The following is a 15458-nucleotide window of genomic DNA, read 5'->3' as shown; positions in this document are numbered from 1 at the left end:
AAAATGACATTTGCACAAAAAAATGTTTGCGATGTTTAAACCCCTTCACCGTCATGGCGACGCCGTTGTCCTCATGGCCCCATTGGCTAACATGTCAGCATTTTGAAGGTGACAGTTAAAGGGTTAATTAGTTCAAATGGAGGAGCTGAAGAGGTTCGGCTCTTGCTGCTGATCTCTGTCTCTCTGACACTGAGGTGCACTGAGGAGTGTTTGGCTCCGTGTGTGTGTGTGTGTGTCTGTGGGTTGTTCTGATCTGGCATGAACCCTCTGTGGTTCAGTGGGTCCATCCTGGCAGACGGCTCTGCCCAGTCACTGAACCACCCAGGCATGATGAGTAAAAGATGATCCGCTGGCAGACCTCTGGTAACGTGGCCATCTTATCTTGGACCAAACGTCAGCAAAAAGTCAGAAGCTAAACAGATTTTATAAACAAAGTGGGACTTCAGTCATGACGTCAAAATAAAGGGAAGCATCTTCAGTTTTTTACATTTTTTGTTAAATAAAACCTGTTTGCTTTAGGCATTATAGATGATATGATATGATAGAATATGATGTTAATGCTTCATTTACCAAATCCTGTTGTTGGTCGTATTAATTGGTATGTAAATATTTCTGTTTCTTAAAAGATATTCTTAGACTTAGACTTAGACTGACTTTATTGTCATTTTGCATGCACAGGGTGTATACAGAACGAAATTTCGTTGCATACGGCTCAGGACAATGTTTTGAGGTTCTAATGTTATGAGGTTACTCCTTGGATATAAATCTAAATATAAAATATAAAGTGCAGGACTGACAGTAAAAAGGAAGTTATTTAGCTCTGTACATGTGCAAGGTATGAAGTGGAGACCAGTTTTTGAGTGCAGTCCAGTTAAGAGTTCAGCAGTCTGATGGCAAGTGGGAAAAAGCTGTTTCGGAACCTGGTGGACCTGCACCGGATGCTGCGGAACCTCTTTCCAGAGGGCAGCAGGGAGAACAGTCCATGGTGGGGGTGTGAGGGGTCACTGACGATGTTTCGGCCTCGGGACACGCAGCGCTGGGATGTAATGTCCTGAATGGAGGGAAGGGGGGCCCCGATGATCCTCTCTGCTGTCCGCACCACTCTCCTCACGTTCTTCCAGTCGGAGGCGCTGCAGCCTCCACACCACACAGAGAGGCAGCTGGTCAGAATGCTCTCTATGGTGCTTCTGTAGAACCTCTTGAGGATGGGCGGGGGCAGGTGTGCTCTTCTCATCTTACGCAGGAAATACAAACGTTTCTGTGCCCTCTTGACCAGAGACGTGGTGTTCACAGTCCAGGTGAGGTCGTTAGTGATGTGCACCCCCAGGAATTTGGTGCTGCTGACCACCTCCACAGCCGAGCTGTTGATGAGCAGTGGAGCGTGGCTGGGCCGGTTCTTCCTGAAGTCGACGATCATCTCCTTCGTCTTGTCAACGTTCAGGATCAGGCTGTTGTCTCTGCACCAGTCCACCAGCTGCTCCACCTCCTCTCTGTAGTCCAGGTCGTTGTCGTCTCTGATGAGGCCCACCACCGTTGTGTCGTCCGCGAACTTCACGATGTGGTTGGTGGCGAACCTGGGGACGCAGTCGTGTGTCATCAGAGTGAACAGCGGAGGGCTCAGGACGCAGCCCTGAGGGGAGCCTGTGCTGAGGGTGATGACATCGGAGGTGTGTTGTCCGATCCGGACTGACTGAGGTCTGTCGGTGAGGAAGTCTAGCAGCCAGTTTCGCAGGGGGGTGCTGAAGCCCAGGTGACCCAGTTTTCCTGCCAGATGCTGTGGGATGATTGTGTTGAACGCTGAGCTGAAGTCCAGGAACAACATCGCAAACTGCGAGTGTTCTTCGCAGTTTGCATCTAATCTGCCTCATGTAAATGGTGGCATAAATATTTCCGTTTCTGTCAGATAAACATGCTTGTTTGTGGGCAAACTCAACTGTTCTCAGTTGAAACTGTATGTTGAAGGTTTAATGGTTGGATCCATATCCACATAACTCAAAGTACCTTGAGACTGATGAACTAGCATGTCAAGGGGGCGCTATTATGTCACTTCCAGGCACGTAGAGCCATTTTATAGCAAAATCAAGTTACAATTTTACCTTCAGTTGCTGTAAGAAAGCTATGTATATAAAATATGGCTCAAATGAAATTTGACTTTGTAATTTAACCCCTTGAAATTGGGCCTCTGTCTCTTTAAGAAGCTCCTGAAACTGCGCTTTCAGGAAGTCATCACAACAGGGTTTCTCTGTTAACCCTTTAACAACGATTTTACCAATGTTGCACTGAGAAGCAGCTTCTATAACGAGTTCAGCAGATGTGTAGATCCACCAGGTGTTTGCTAATTTCTGTAGGCTAGTCTGAAGGAGCACCTCGAAGGCGGGGCTAGGGCCACCCAGGCGTTTTGCACAGTTGAATGGTTGCAGGAGACAAAAGAATTTCTCTAACATGAATCAATTCAACACTCCGGGTATGTTTTCCATGAGGGAATAACATTATAACAGCATGTAAAGCTAAAAAGAAGTTCATCTTACATAATACTGCCCCTTTAACTTTACTAATAAGGTTAGAAATGACACAGAACAATATTTTCTTATACATATTTGACCTTTTTCCTTGACTTTTTTTCTATGCTGAGCTTTTTACACTGATGGCTGACCTGAACTCTGGTCTGAATGTCGTAAATTATATAAATAAACCCAAACCTTTTGAGTTGGTAGTAGGACAGCAAACTGAAGAAGTGATTATTAAAATATTTCTCTAAAATGCTTTCCTCTGCAGGCGCTGCAGGGCCACGACTCTTCACTATACACCAGATCGATGCCAGCACCAACAACCTGCCCAAAGCCCACACCTGGTGAGGGATCAGCGTCCGGTCAGCTGGCAGATTCTTACTTTTAGGATTGATTAAAGGAGTTTGCTGTGTTTCAAGAGGGAAACACAGCAAACTCCACATTGTTGGCACCCTACGTGAAGATGCTAAAGATCTTTTTATAAATCTCCTTAAATGCAGCAACATAATTTACTGAAAGATGAGAAGATTCATACTTTTGGCACATTTATTTAATGGTCTTAAAGTGTTTTGCTTGTTACCAAATCATTTGTGCCATACTGTACTGACAAGCAAAACTCTTAGGAAATGAATGTATCTGAAACAATTTTTTTATTATTTAAGCTTTACATTTTTGATCAGAATTTCCAGTAATTCCAGTAACTCTTATCAATAGTTGATTATGAAAAAAAGCACACTTTGTCATGTACGGTAGAGGATCTGTGAAGCTGTGGGTCGTTGCTTTTCTAAAATTCATGGCAACCTGGAGGACATGGCGACATTACGTCTTTGAAATACCAAGAGATTTTGAACAAAAATTAGGGCTGTCAACATTAATCGATTAATCTAAAAGGGTTTAATGCGTTAATATGACATAACGCAGATTGATTGCATTAGTTATTTTGACTTAAAAGCAGTCTTGTACTGCGGTCGACAATGCAGAGTTGCACACATGAGTGAAGTCAAAAGGTGGCGAGCTCAGCAGGAAATTTTAGTCTGAATAACAAGCAACAGACGTTTGGATAAAACCCAGGAGGTTTGTACATATTGTAACTGAATTATCCTTCCACCCAAGTACAACCAGATTAAAATGTCTAACGTTTGAGACAGAATGACTTCTTTTAAGCCTTTTTGAATAGTAAAACTTGGAAAACAGAGAATCTTCAGACATGTTTGGTTTGAGGCAATAAGCCACTTTGTGAAACAATGTACATATTCACATTATAGGCTTAGAAAGTTAACCATAATGAGCTGTCAGAGAGTTGGCGTGTGGGTCGCCTTATTGGTTTAACTCAACCGAAACACACCAAATTCAGCAGCATGTCTATGTGTTAAGATTGTCAAAGTCAAGGTAGCATGACCGCCCTACTTCTCTCACCCTCACTATTTTTCTAAATTAAACCTTTTTCTTTACCTGTGTAATCTGAACCCACTGGACCTTGTTATCTGCTTGTAAGAAAGTTGACAATTATATATCAGATGTACATTTAAGATTTAGTTATGTTGACATCTTGACAGCTAAAACCAATGGCAGTCGGTGAACCTTTTTTTTATCGTAGGTAGGAAAAGGGCATTAAAAAAGCGTGAAGAGTTTGGACGCAGCTGGTAGTTTGTTGTCAAAATTATTTATCAACAAATCGTGTTTTTGGAAAAGCTTCACTTAAATTTAAAGGTAGACTTTCCAATATCCAAAAACAAAACCTGAATTTATTTTGAATTTTACACGTCTTTAATAACGGGGCTGCCAATGAGTGCGGAAGATGCCGTCACCTTCAAACTACTTTTCGCTGACTCTTTTGTCTTTCCTCCAGTTTCAACCGAATCGACATTCCTCCCTACGAAACCTACGACAAATTGTACGACAAGTTGCTCACTGCCATCGAAGAGACGTGCGGCTTCGCCGTGGAGTGAACGGTCGACGCCTGCAGGACTCGGCAACAACCAGAAGCTACGGGGGGCTTTGACCTCAGCAAACCACCGACTCCACAGCGAGGCGTTCGGTCCGGGGCGGGGAGGGAAGGAGTCATACTCTGACATGTAGCCAAACTACGACGGGAAGAACACCAGAGAAAAGCCTTTTTCCCTTAATATCATATTTTTTTTAATCATTGAAAAGGATATTTCCAGCTGCTAATAACTCTATTTACTAACTTGTGGAACTTCAGATTTTGCTGGCTCTTTTTTTTTTAATTTCAGCATTTAGAAACAGATTTTATTCCATGTAGCAATTCGTCATTTTACCCAGCAGAACACGACAAAAATCACATTTACAAACGACTGATTTTGTTTGCCACAGGCAAGGACTTATTTATTTTATTTTTTTTACAAACATTCGACGGTCGCAGGTCACACTAAATCCGGATGCAGATAACCGGAGCCTCCGAGTGATTGCGCCGGGGCCCCGTCAGCGTTGCCACGGAGGCGACCTGTGAGCAACAGAGGAAGGGAAGGTCACATACTGAGCTGCAACCGACTGTTTACAACCTCCTCCAAAGACACAAGCAGGGGCCTGGGCACCCTGAAATCCTGATCCGCACATTTCAAGAGCTAGTTGTGTTTGAAAACGAGTAAATGAATGAATTGCCTGAAATGTGATTTTTTTTTTTTTTGTATAACATCGGGGTTTTGGGGGGGATAAAAGAGAAACAATAAAATTCTATGTAATATATATAATTTATTGCTATTCTTCCAGAAACCCTTTTTTTTTTTTCACCGTTTCTGGGGGGGAAAAAACGATTTGAGATGTTGCCCTGTTTTTCTTTTTTTTTTTTTTTTTTCCTTTCTTTTGTTTGTTTGCTTAAATTATGGGAGACCGTTTGTGGAAGCTTGACTGAATTTCATGGAAGTGCATGCTGTGGTTAATTTGGACCGAATCTCCGCTACTTACATTGGGAGAAACTCGTCCTAAAGGCAAAAAGAAAAAAAAAAAAAAAAAATGCCATAATCATTTTTGAAATTCAACAAACTTTTTTGCAAACTATTTTTGCTGACCCTTTAAAATCTACCCATTATTTTATTGTTGTTCTAATCATTTCCATCGACCAACGATCGGAGTTTCGTATCGTTTGTAGCTGGACTATATTCATGCAACTGACGGTGATCTGAAACGTACTGAGCGATTTGACTGATGGTCTCAGAAGAGCACAGAGTTCATCGTTATCCGCTTTGTGCTGCCTCCATGTTACACGAAAAGAAGAAACCTCTACTACCTTTCAGCCATGTGGTGCTAAATAGCATTTACTTTTGATATATATATATATATATATATATATATACATATTAGCAGACCTGCTCACTGACATACTACTGCTTAAAGTGCACATCACTCTACTCATGCGTATGCCTGTTTTGTGGCCCACAAGAGCTCTTATGGGCCCCATCCTCAGGAGCTGCCATATGTAGTTGGTAATATTTATAACTAATGATGGCCATTTGTCTTGACTTTCTCAATGTTCGAAGATTTTAAAAAATGTCTTTTGCATTCGTACTTTCACAGCAGACGAGTAACATTTTTCACAAGCAGTTTATTTTATTGTATTTTTTTTTTTTTTCATTTTCGCATGTGTCCGTTTGTGCTTTGGCTTGGAAGTCGACTGAATGAGATGAACTCAAATGAATTATTCAGTCCCATCTTAAGATGGGGATTTGTTCGGTTTATTGTTTTCACGGTTGAAATGTAAAATTCTTGAATGTCTTTTTTTCTCTTCTTTCTTTTCTCAACGATGCTGCCTGTTGAGCAATCTCTAAGACCGTGGACTGTTCTTATCATTTGCATACACTTAAAAAAAAAAGAAGAAACAAACTTTCACAAACGTTTGCAAAGTGAAAAAAGTGTCCTCAGATGGTGCTTTGTACAGTAATACGATGTTGTTCATATATGTGGATCAAACAAAGTGTAATTTATCTGTAACTTAAGTAGAATTTCTTTGGTTTTGTTTCGTTTAATTACGATCTGCAAAGAGGAATTGCACACAAACGAGATGACGTTGCTGTGACGTTGCTAATGCAGCATTTATGAATTCACCTTTTTTTAAAAATTAAAAAAAAAACAAGTCCAGTGCACAAGCTGATCCCGGCTGCTTTCATGGCGAGGCAGCGCCCCTTTTAATTAAAAAAAAAAAGGTCAAAATTATGAGATTTTTTTCTTTTCTTCCCCAAACAGCATGATCCACTAGCAGGACTATATTTCTCATAGCCGACTGATGCAATTTTATGTATGTTAACACTATCATTTAAGAGCATCTTATTTTTGTGTGTAATTAGTTTGAATTAAACTTGCCTTTGTCTAACAACGTAAGGCCTTGTACAACAACACGTCCTGAGTTTTCTTGGGCGACTTCCGTCAGAAGAATGCATAAACACTTGATTTCCTTAACAAAGGTTTTAAGCAAACCACCTTAACAAATGTTGTTAAGCCTAAGCATTTAAAACTCTTTACAGTTTCAAATGTAAAGAGGCGGAGTGGTTTGCTTTTGCATCTGTGTTGCTCATGATCCAATCTACCACTGGCAGTCACTGGTAGATACCAGACGGCTGAAAAGGAGCAGGATTGTTTTCGGAGGGGAGGAGGAGGTGTTGAATACGGCCGTTTTATTTCATCGATGCGAATCTTCCATTCAAGAAATTGACCAAAGTATCTATTTCATACTGATCGTGGTTTATGATCGAATACTTTTTTTCGATGTGAAATTTGTTGCACAAAGCGAAACACTGACTTTATGGAGTCAAAAGAGAATGCAGGGGAATTTTTAAGCGTTATTTAAGCTGGTTGGGTGTTTGTTTTTGAAATTTTAGTGAGTTTTATTTTATTTTTTTTAGGGTATTTCAACTGTTTTTCAACAGCCTCAAACTTTTAATCCATTTTATTTGACTTTTGTTATTGGAAAGAGTAGTGTATAATTGTGAAGCAGAAGTTTAGGACATTTTTACCCCATCTATTGTTTGGTGACAAAATTCAATCAACTGATATTTTTCTTTAATTTTGACTTTATTGGTTAATTAGGTGACTTCTGGAAAAAAAAAGTAGCATACTTTTATTTTACTTAGAGATATCTGAGTAAAAAGGAGCCGGAAACAAATGCGCACCACACTTTTCAGGTTTGCATAAAAAGTACAATGTATTATTTTGTTTTTACACCACATACATACTTTCTGGTGGTCTAGTAAAATAATAATTAAAAACGTAATAAGAAAAAGCCAGAATTAGCAATAAAAAGCACTGAGGGACGCGTGTCAGAGGTTCCACTAAAAGTAAAAAAATTCTGAAGTTATTATGAAACGTTATTTTTCTTCTAATCAAAATACTGTAAAGTATATATATAAAAAAACTGGGTTGTCCTGATTGCGTCATTTACTGTAATATGTGTAGGCATCGGAAGTAGGTCGTATTACCCCTTTTTCTGTCTGGTACATATTCATCCGCCAACATTCGTTGCAGGGAAGCCATAAAGTTCACTTCTTAACCATATATAATATCCAACAAACGAATATTTTTTTAAATTGCTTTGTTGTTTTTACTAAGGTTTTTAATTACAACAGATTTGAATTATATTCGCTGACATTTTGCGCGTACACCGTTTTTCTCTTTGTGTGTGTGGTTGTGAGACACTTACGCTCCTGTCTTCCCTTGTATGGATGTTAAAAGTGCAACGACATTAATTAATAAAGACTGTAAGTCGATTTTTACGGTGAAAGTCATATAAAAGTCAGTTTTCTTTGTTCTTTTCGCGTTTTAGGAAACGCTGGGATCGAAACTGGTGCGGCGGATGAATCCGTCGGAAGTGAGACTTTGTGGCCCTTATATAAGCCGGGCCTCATTTCGCGGTAACCGGCATTTCAGCACCACTGCCGGCCCTGTTTTCTATCTGACGCCGAGGCCGCTTTGTATTTATATACTTTTTTGAATTCGTACGTTTTGTTCACAATATGCCTGGATATTCAGACAGAGACCGCGGCAGAGATAGAGACAGAGGGTAAGTCCGTTGTTTTGTGCTTATTGTTTGAAGATTTTTACTGTCGCGTGACATGGCTGACGACACTTACGATGATTTTTTAAAAGTGTTTCTCGGGTCTTCTAGACTTCCTGAAGACCCACAATTACCACACAAAGATAGTTTAGGTGTTTTTATCGGTAGAACGTCAATGTTTTGACTCTATCTTCGCTTCATTTAGCCTGAGGCCTTGTTTGGCCTCGTGCCCCGGCGCAGCTGCGTTTCGTTAGCTACAGGCTAACTTTTGCTCAACCGGCACCAAAGCTAGCCACTAATGTGAGCTCTTAAAAAGTAAACCCAACATCGTGGAAAATGTTTTAATGGCTTCTGACGTTTGTTTAGTATTCGGGTTGGCGTTATGCCCGGTATTTATTTGTGGCGAAGATACGGTTTTGGAACATTGCTAACATGAAGCTAACTTGGCTAGTCAGCTTCTCGCCATGTGGCGGCGTTGGAAAGCGGACACAAAATGCCGGCACGGCTCTTTTTTTCTCTCTCTCGCTCCTTTCTTTCCAATTGTTCTCATCTGGTTGGAAGGACCGGACGCAATAGTTTCCTCGACCCAATCCGATTAACTTTTTTAGTATGCCGATAAAAAAAAAAGTCTAATGACTTCTGTCTCTACAAATGGCTTTAACTTTTCCAATGAGATGAAGATTAGGTATTTGGTTTGAAACTATTGAACGCATTAAAACTACGTGTTGCCACCATTTTAGTTCTATAATAATAATAAAACAAGGCGTACCTCGCTTATTATTCTTTAGCCATATTCAAGTGTTTCCCTCATACTGTCATGATCTTTTTTTAATCTCGTCCCCATTTGGTAACGCAACAAAGAGCAATATCGAAAAATACTTTTACAGTTAAGTTTTTATTAGAGCTTAATTTTGAGGACTTTTCATTATTCTAATGGTGTCATGAAAATTGGTTCTCAGTCAGAACATCTTGTTCAACCTGATATTGTTTTTAGCACTTACAATATGGGATCTGGTTTAAAAAGCTCATGCATTAAAGCAAGACAATTGTGGTATAAAGCCGCTTAAAAACACTTCTAAGGTTAATTTGTAATACTGCACTCATCACAACACAGTTTAGTTGGATCAAGAGTACTTTTAATTGCATTTATTTGAACTAAAAGAATAATAAGTTATGTTTTTTAATCCACAGCTATGGCGGTGGACCACCCCGATTCGGTGGTAGCCGGAGTGGAGGTGGAGGAAAGTTCGGCAATCCAGGTGAGCGGTTGAGGAAGAAACACTGGAACCTGGATGAGCTCCCAAAGTTTGAGAAAAACTTCTATCAGCAGCATCCTGATGTCGCCTGTAGATCACTGGTATGTATAGGTTATGTAGCAGCAATAGACATGGGGTTTCTGTGCATATGTTGGTGCGTTGTGATCATTTATGACCACTGAACACTTTGTTTTAATTTGCAGCAAGAAGCTGAGCAATACAGAAGGTCCAAAGTTATTACAGTGAAGGGGAGGGACTGCCCAAATCCCATAACTCAGTTTCATGAAGCAAGCTTTCCCTGTAAGTTTTTAAGAAAAAGGTACCAAAATTAATATTTAGTAGAAAATGGATGTCATTTAACGGTTTTCCATATTTTACTTGTTTAGCTTATGTGATGGAGGTCATCAACAAACAGAACTGGACTGAACCAACACCTATCCAGGCCCAGGGTTGGCCTTTGGCTCTCAGTGGCATGGACATGGTTGGCATTGCACAGACTGGCTCTGGCAAGACACTTTCTGTAGGTTGCATGTCTTCTTTGGCCCATGGCATAATTTTTATATTTTTAACTGCAGTATATAGTGTTGCTAATCAAACTGTTGCTTTCCTTTGCAGTATCTTCTGCCTGCAATCGTGCACATTAATCACCAGCCTTTCTTGGAACGTGGGGACGGTCCAATTGTAAGTTTAAAGTATTGTCGTTTTGACAAGATCTGCATGTATTAACCAGAGTTAAATGTTAAATTAAATGTGTTGCTTTTTCTTCCTGGCAGTGTCTGGTGTTGGCCCCCACTCGTGAGCTGGCTCAGCAGGTGCAACAGGTGGCTGCTGAATATGGCAAAGCTTCTCGTCTGAAGTCCACCTGCATCTATGGAGGCGCACCAAAAGGGCCTCAGCTCCGTGATTTGGAAAGAGGTACAGTTTTGGTGTCTGTGTTCAGAACTATGCATGGAACGTGAAAGAGTTTGCCTCTGATGGTGTATCTAATTTGTTTTAGGTGTGGAGATTTGCATCGCCACTCCAGGCAGGCTCATTGACTTCCTTGAAGCAGGAAAAACGAACCTTCGCAGATGCACTTACCTGGTGCTGGATGAGGCAGACAGAATGCTGGACATGGGGTTTGAGCCACAGATCAGGAAGATTGTTGACCAAATTAGGGTATGAATTGTTTATTCAAGCCTTTATTAACTCTACTACAGAAGCTGTTGATTGGCTGACTGTTGAATTGTTGTTGCAGCCTGACAGGCAGACTCTGATGTGGAGTGCTACTTGGCCTAAAGAGGTTCGCCAACTGGCAGAAGACTTTCTGAAGGAGTATGTTCAGATCAACATTGGTGCACTGCAGCTTAGTGCTAACCATAACATCCTGCAGATTGTGGATGTCTGCAATGATGGAGAAAAAGAGAATAAGTATGTAATTGTGACTCAAACTGCAAATTGTGCACATGGCGTGTTTCAGGAATTTTGAACTTGATGTGAATTTTCTTTCAGGCTAATCCGTCTGCTTGAGGAAATCATGAGTGAGAAGGAGAACAAGACCATCATTTTTGTTGAGACAAAAAGGCGGTGTGATGACCTCACTCGACGAATGAGAAGAGATGGGTGGCCAGCTATGGGAATCCATGGTGACAAAAGCCAGCAGGAGAGGGACTGGGTCCTTAACGGTAATTATCTGTTCTTTATTAAGTTGTAATTTATATTTCTCATTTTAAGAAATATGCCAGTATAACTCTCTTTCTTTGATGTTCTTTAGAGTTCAAATTTGGCAAAGCCCCCATACTGATCGCCACTGATGTTGCGTCCAGAGGCCTAGGTCTGTATCCTCTAAACTTCACCCTTTCATATGTTTAAAGCATTTCTAAAAGAAAGTGTTTGCTTTCTTTAACACTTCTGCTTCTTTCTGAGTTTCTCCCCTGACCTGAAGGAGCAGTCTGTGTGGCAGGGCCTTGGCATGACAAGCCCAGGTATCCAGAGGGGGAAGGAGGATTCTTGGAGGTGTCCAAACTGGCGAGGCACGGGTCTCCCAGTCATGCAGATGTACAGAGGTGACCAGGCCCAAACGAAGCATAATGTGCTGGCCTGCCTAAAAATGGGGGAGAGTTGAGGGCTGGCCAAAGTTCCTCCCCCATGTTTGTTTTTTCTGGCCATGGTTTGGACTGCTTCACACACCCAGGTCTAACTGTCCCAGCTAAAAGCCAAGCTACACTGCCTCTTTTTTGTCTTGCATGTACTTTTGGATTCTGTATTGCAAGTCATTTGAGTCAATTAAACTGTTCTAGCGAGACATTCGAAGCATGGCTAATGATGCAGTTTCATAAACCTCAGTCTGAAGAGCAGTCCGATCTTACCTTCACCTCTGTAATGACATAGCTACTGGCGCTTTTGGTGACAGTGGGACATGGTAGTTGGACACGGTTGGACAAAATCCAAGCTCACATTCCTCCCTCGCCTGCGTTTCAAAGTCATGTCGAGACCTGCCAACGAGAGACATTATGGTCAAGTGAACGCTGGGTATGGAAAAAGATGGCATGCTGAGAAGGGGTTGACCTGTAGGCTTCCTTCCAAGGGGTCTGGTCTACAGGTTAACGGAAAAGTTTCAATTCAGTAGCCAGCAAGGAGCCACGGGGATGGGAGGGTTTTTTCTAAGAGGAAGTAATGTTTTATAGAAACCTTTTTTAGAGACTGTGGGGGTTGTTCTGCAATGGGAATGGATTATTGAATGCATACTCCTGGAAGGTAAGGGTTTTGCTCAATATATGAGAAGCAAATGGAGTGTGCATCATTTTCTTTTCCCACCGTAGTCTCCCTATCTACAGTTAACACTAGTCTTTTCCAACTTTAAGGTTTATCCAACGACAAGACTAACTTTTTTTTTTTTTTATCTGGTTGTTGTGTTGGCTCTGGCACACGCAATGTGTTGCCCTTCTTTCTGCCACACTGCAACGTCTTACAGATGTGGAAGACGTGAAATTTGTCATCAACTATGACTACCCTAACAACTCTGAGGACTATATCCACCGCATTGGCAGAACGGCTCGTAGCCAAAAGACGGGCACAGCCTATACCTTCTTCACTCCCAACAACATGAGGCAGGCCGGGGACCTCGTCTCTGTTCTGCGTGAGGCCAACCAGGCAATTAACCCAAAGCTCCTCCAGATGGCAGAAGAAAGAGGAGGTAAATCTAATTGGTGAGACGCAAAAACGGTGCCGTAAAAGGCAGTTACTTTTCTTCCGCCGTTTGTTTCTGGGCTGGATTAAATATCAAGCTGGTTTAAAGGGTAGTTGAGATGAATTAAAAATCGTTTTCTTTACCTTCCAGGTCGTTCAAGGGGCGGCAGAGGTGGTGACTATGACCGTCGGGATAGGTATTCCTCTGGAAGGCGTGATTATGGCGGCGGTAGGGATAGAGACAACAATAGAGGATATAACAATGGACCAAACCAGAGTTATGGCGTAGGTTCTCAGAACGGAGGCTATGGAGGCAGCAACGGTGCCAGCAATGGATATGGTGGAGGGAACTACAACACCAATGGACAGTCAAACTTTGCCACCAATCAAGCGGGAGCTTTTGCTGCCCAAAACAACTTCCAGGCCCAACAGTTTGTTCCCAATAAGCCAGTTGTACAAAATGGCACAAGCCATCCTCAGTACCAGTTCCCTCAGGCCCAGGTGCCTCCTCAGCATCCACCCCAACAACTTGCTCCTCAACAGCATCCTCCACCGCCTCTGGTGCCGTACCCCATGCCTCCACAGTTCTCTCAGTAAATGCCCCACATACTTGAAAGAGGTAATTTATTGCATTTTGTCTTTTAAGTTCTATACCTAATTTGAAATTTTTGTATTTACACAACAGGGTTCTGTCAACCTATGAAGCCTTTTAAGATCTGCAGTGCAGCAATAGTTTTGGTTGCACATTTGTTTTTCCTGTATTTAATTTGTTACATTCCTCAGAAATATTTAGTTTGTTTTGTACCAGAAAATTACAAGTGTATTGGTTTTCATGTGTAGCATTCAGTGATCAGCTCCTACATTGAAAGTGCACTGCATGATCTTTGAAATAAAACCATACAAAAGATTGTTTTATTGTGATGGTTTTTTTCCCCTGTTTCTGCTCAACTTGTGTACTACCTTTACTGTCCAGCAGGTGTCGTGCTTTCCAAGATTAATAGGGACTGGGCAGTCGCATTCTGTAGATGGTTTTAGTGGTAGATGACAAGTTTATGTAGAGTTGGGGAGGTTAAAGCACCCCAAGGTCCAGAGTGGAAAACTTGATGCCAGAGGTATTAAATGCAAAAACACTTCATTAATCCCAAAGGTAAATCACTGTTGAATATGGTTCACTAATTCAGATTCTTCAGTTATTGAAGCTGGTGATGGGTGTCGGCAGAAAAGATCTCTTGTATTACAGTGAATCTGAAGAAGCCTCTGACTAAAGATACAGTTTTCTCAAGATGGCCATGAAGTGGGTGGTCAGGGCTATCCATAACTTTCTTGATTTTCCTGAAGAATCCTTTGCATAATCATTTCCAGAGGTTCCACAGTCGTCTCAGAACAGAACCAGCCTTTCTCATCGGGCTGTTGTGCCTTTTTAGGTCCCTAAAGTAAAATGAGATTGAAGTGGCAAGAAAAAATACTATATCCCACATTGGTGTACTTGGACAAAATAAACTAGAGATCACTCTCCATCAGATTGGGACTAAAGGAGGCCCTGAAGCTCTGAGACCACAGTGTCTAAGGTTACTAAAGTAACATTAAAACAGATTTAAAGTCAAGGTCCCCCTGCTGAAGCCAGCACAAGCACAGGTCTGTCTGAAGTTTCCCAGTGAACATCTGAATGATCAAGAGGAAGACAGACCAAAATGAAACATTTTAGTATAAACTCCACTCACTGAAGGACTAAAACAATCCCAAGGACACCACTCCAACCGTGAAGCATGAAACTTGCTTTGAGAATGCTGTTCTGCAAAGGAGACAGGATGACTGCACCGTCTTGGGTTGCTTTAGGAGGGATGTAGAGATTTGGGCAACAACCTCCTGTCAGAGCATTGAAGATGAGTTGATTCTGGGCCTTCCAGCACAATGGTGACCTGAAACACTCATCCAGGGAAACTAAGGAGTGGCTAAGAAGCATGTCGAGGGTTTAAAGTGGCCTAGCCGGTCTCCAGACCCAAACTAGAAAATCTTGAGATGTTGAAATTTTGTGTTGCCCTGAAACCTGAAAGATCAAAAGGAATGGGCCCACTGTAATTGGAATGAAAGAGAAACTTGACAATAGCTTGTTTTTTATCCTCAACATGTATTTGTATTAAATCCTCCAAAGTCATTGCAATTACATAAACCCATAAACTGTACAGCCCTAAGCTAACCCACTCTCAGGCTCATGGCACCCTGTGATAAGTCACTTCTGACCCTTGTACAAAACCTCCATGAAATCTGGCCACCTCTCCTGCTCTGTTGAAGAAAAGGATCCCAGGAGCATGACACTGCCACTACCGTGCATCACTGTGAGGGAGATGTTTTCAGGGGGATGTGTAGTCGTGTTGTTGCTAAGTTTTGCATGTAGGATAATTTTTTTGTCTCATCTAACTAGAGCCCTTTTTTCGAATGTTTGCTGGTTCTCCTGTGTGGATTATGGGAAACAGGACTTACTTGGACTTTCTTTTAATATTTATTTTATGAATGTTTGACCTA

At 41.5% G+C, this 15458-nt stretch overlaps 2 protein-coding genes across 3 annotated transcripts in view; both read left to right on the top strand.

Moving 5' to 3' along the window:
• LOC102234136 (E3 ubiquitin-protein ligase SMURF2) overlaps positions 1–6859 on the top strand; it is a 66406-nt gene extending 59547 nt beyond the window's left edge. Inside the window, exons 18-19 of the mRNA XM_023348964.1 lie at positions 2776–2851; positions 4357–6859. Of these exons, the coding sequence (XP_023204732.1) occupies positions 2776–2851; positions 4357–4456 (176 nt within the window). The 3' untranslated portion in view covers positions 4457–6859. The remainder of the gene's footprint in view (positions 1–2775; positions 2852–4356) is intronic.
• Positions 6860–8350: 1491 nt separating this feature from the next.
• On the top strand, positions 8351–13844 carry LOC102233618 (probable ATP-dependent RNA helicase DDX5). 2 transcript variants are annotated; one of them, XM_023349250.1, is made up of 12 exons: positions 8351–8517; positions 9703–9868; positions 9971–10067; positions 10154–10287; positions 10383–10448; positions 10541–10682; positions 10765–10925; positions 11005–11177; positions 11259–11431; positions 11521–11580; positions 12721–12955; positions 13087–13183. In XM_023349250.1, the coding sequence occupies exons 1-12, from the start codon at positions 8471–8473 to the stop codon at positions 13112–13114; spliced, it is 1482 nt and encodes a 493-aa protein (XP_023205018.1). In that variant the 5' UTR covers positions 8351–8470; the 3' UTR covers positions 13115–13183. The 2 variants fall into 2 exon arrangements, with proteins under 2 accessions (XP_023205018.1, XP_023205017.1); XM_023349249.1 differs by having other exon boundaries at positions 8355–8517; positions 12721–12942; positions 13087–13844.
• The last annotated feature ends 1614 nt before the right edge of the window (positions 13845–15458 follow it).

This window comes from Xiphophorus maculatus, chromosome 16 (genome assembly GCF_002775205.1).
Source record: "Xiphophorus maculatus strain JP 163 A chromosome 16, X_maculatus-5.0-male, whole genome shotgun sequence".
NCBI lineage: Eukaryota > Metazoa > Chordata > Actinopteri > Cyprinodontiformes > Poeciliidae > Xiphophorus > Xiphophorus maculatus.
The sequence above is the reverse complement of the archived record's forward strand: the minus strand, read 5'-3'. Positions and strand labels throughout refer to the sequence as shown.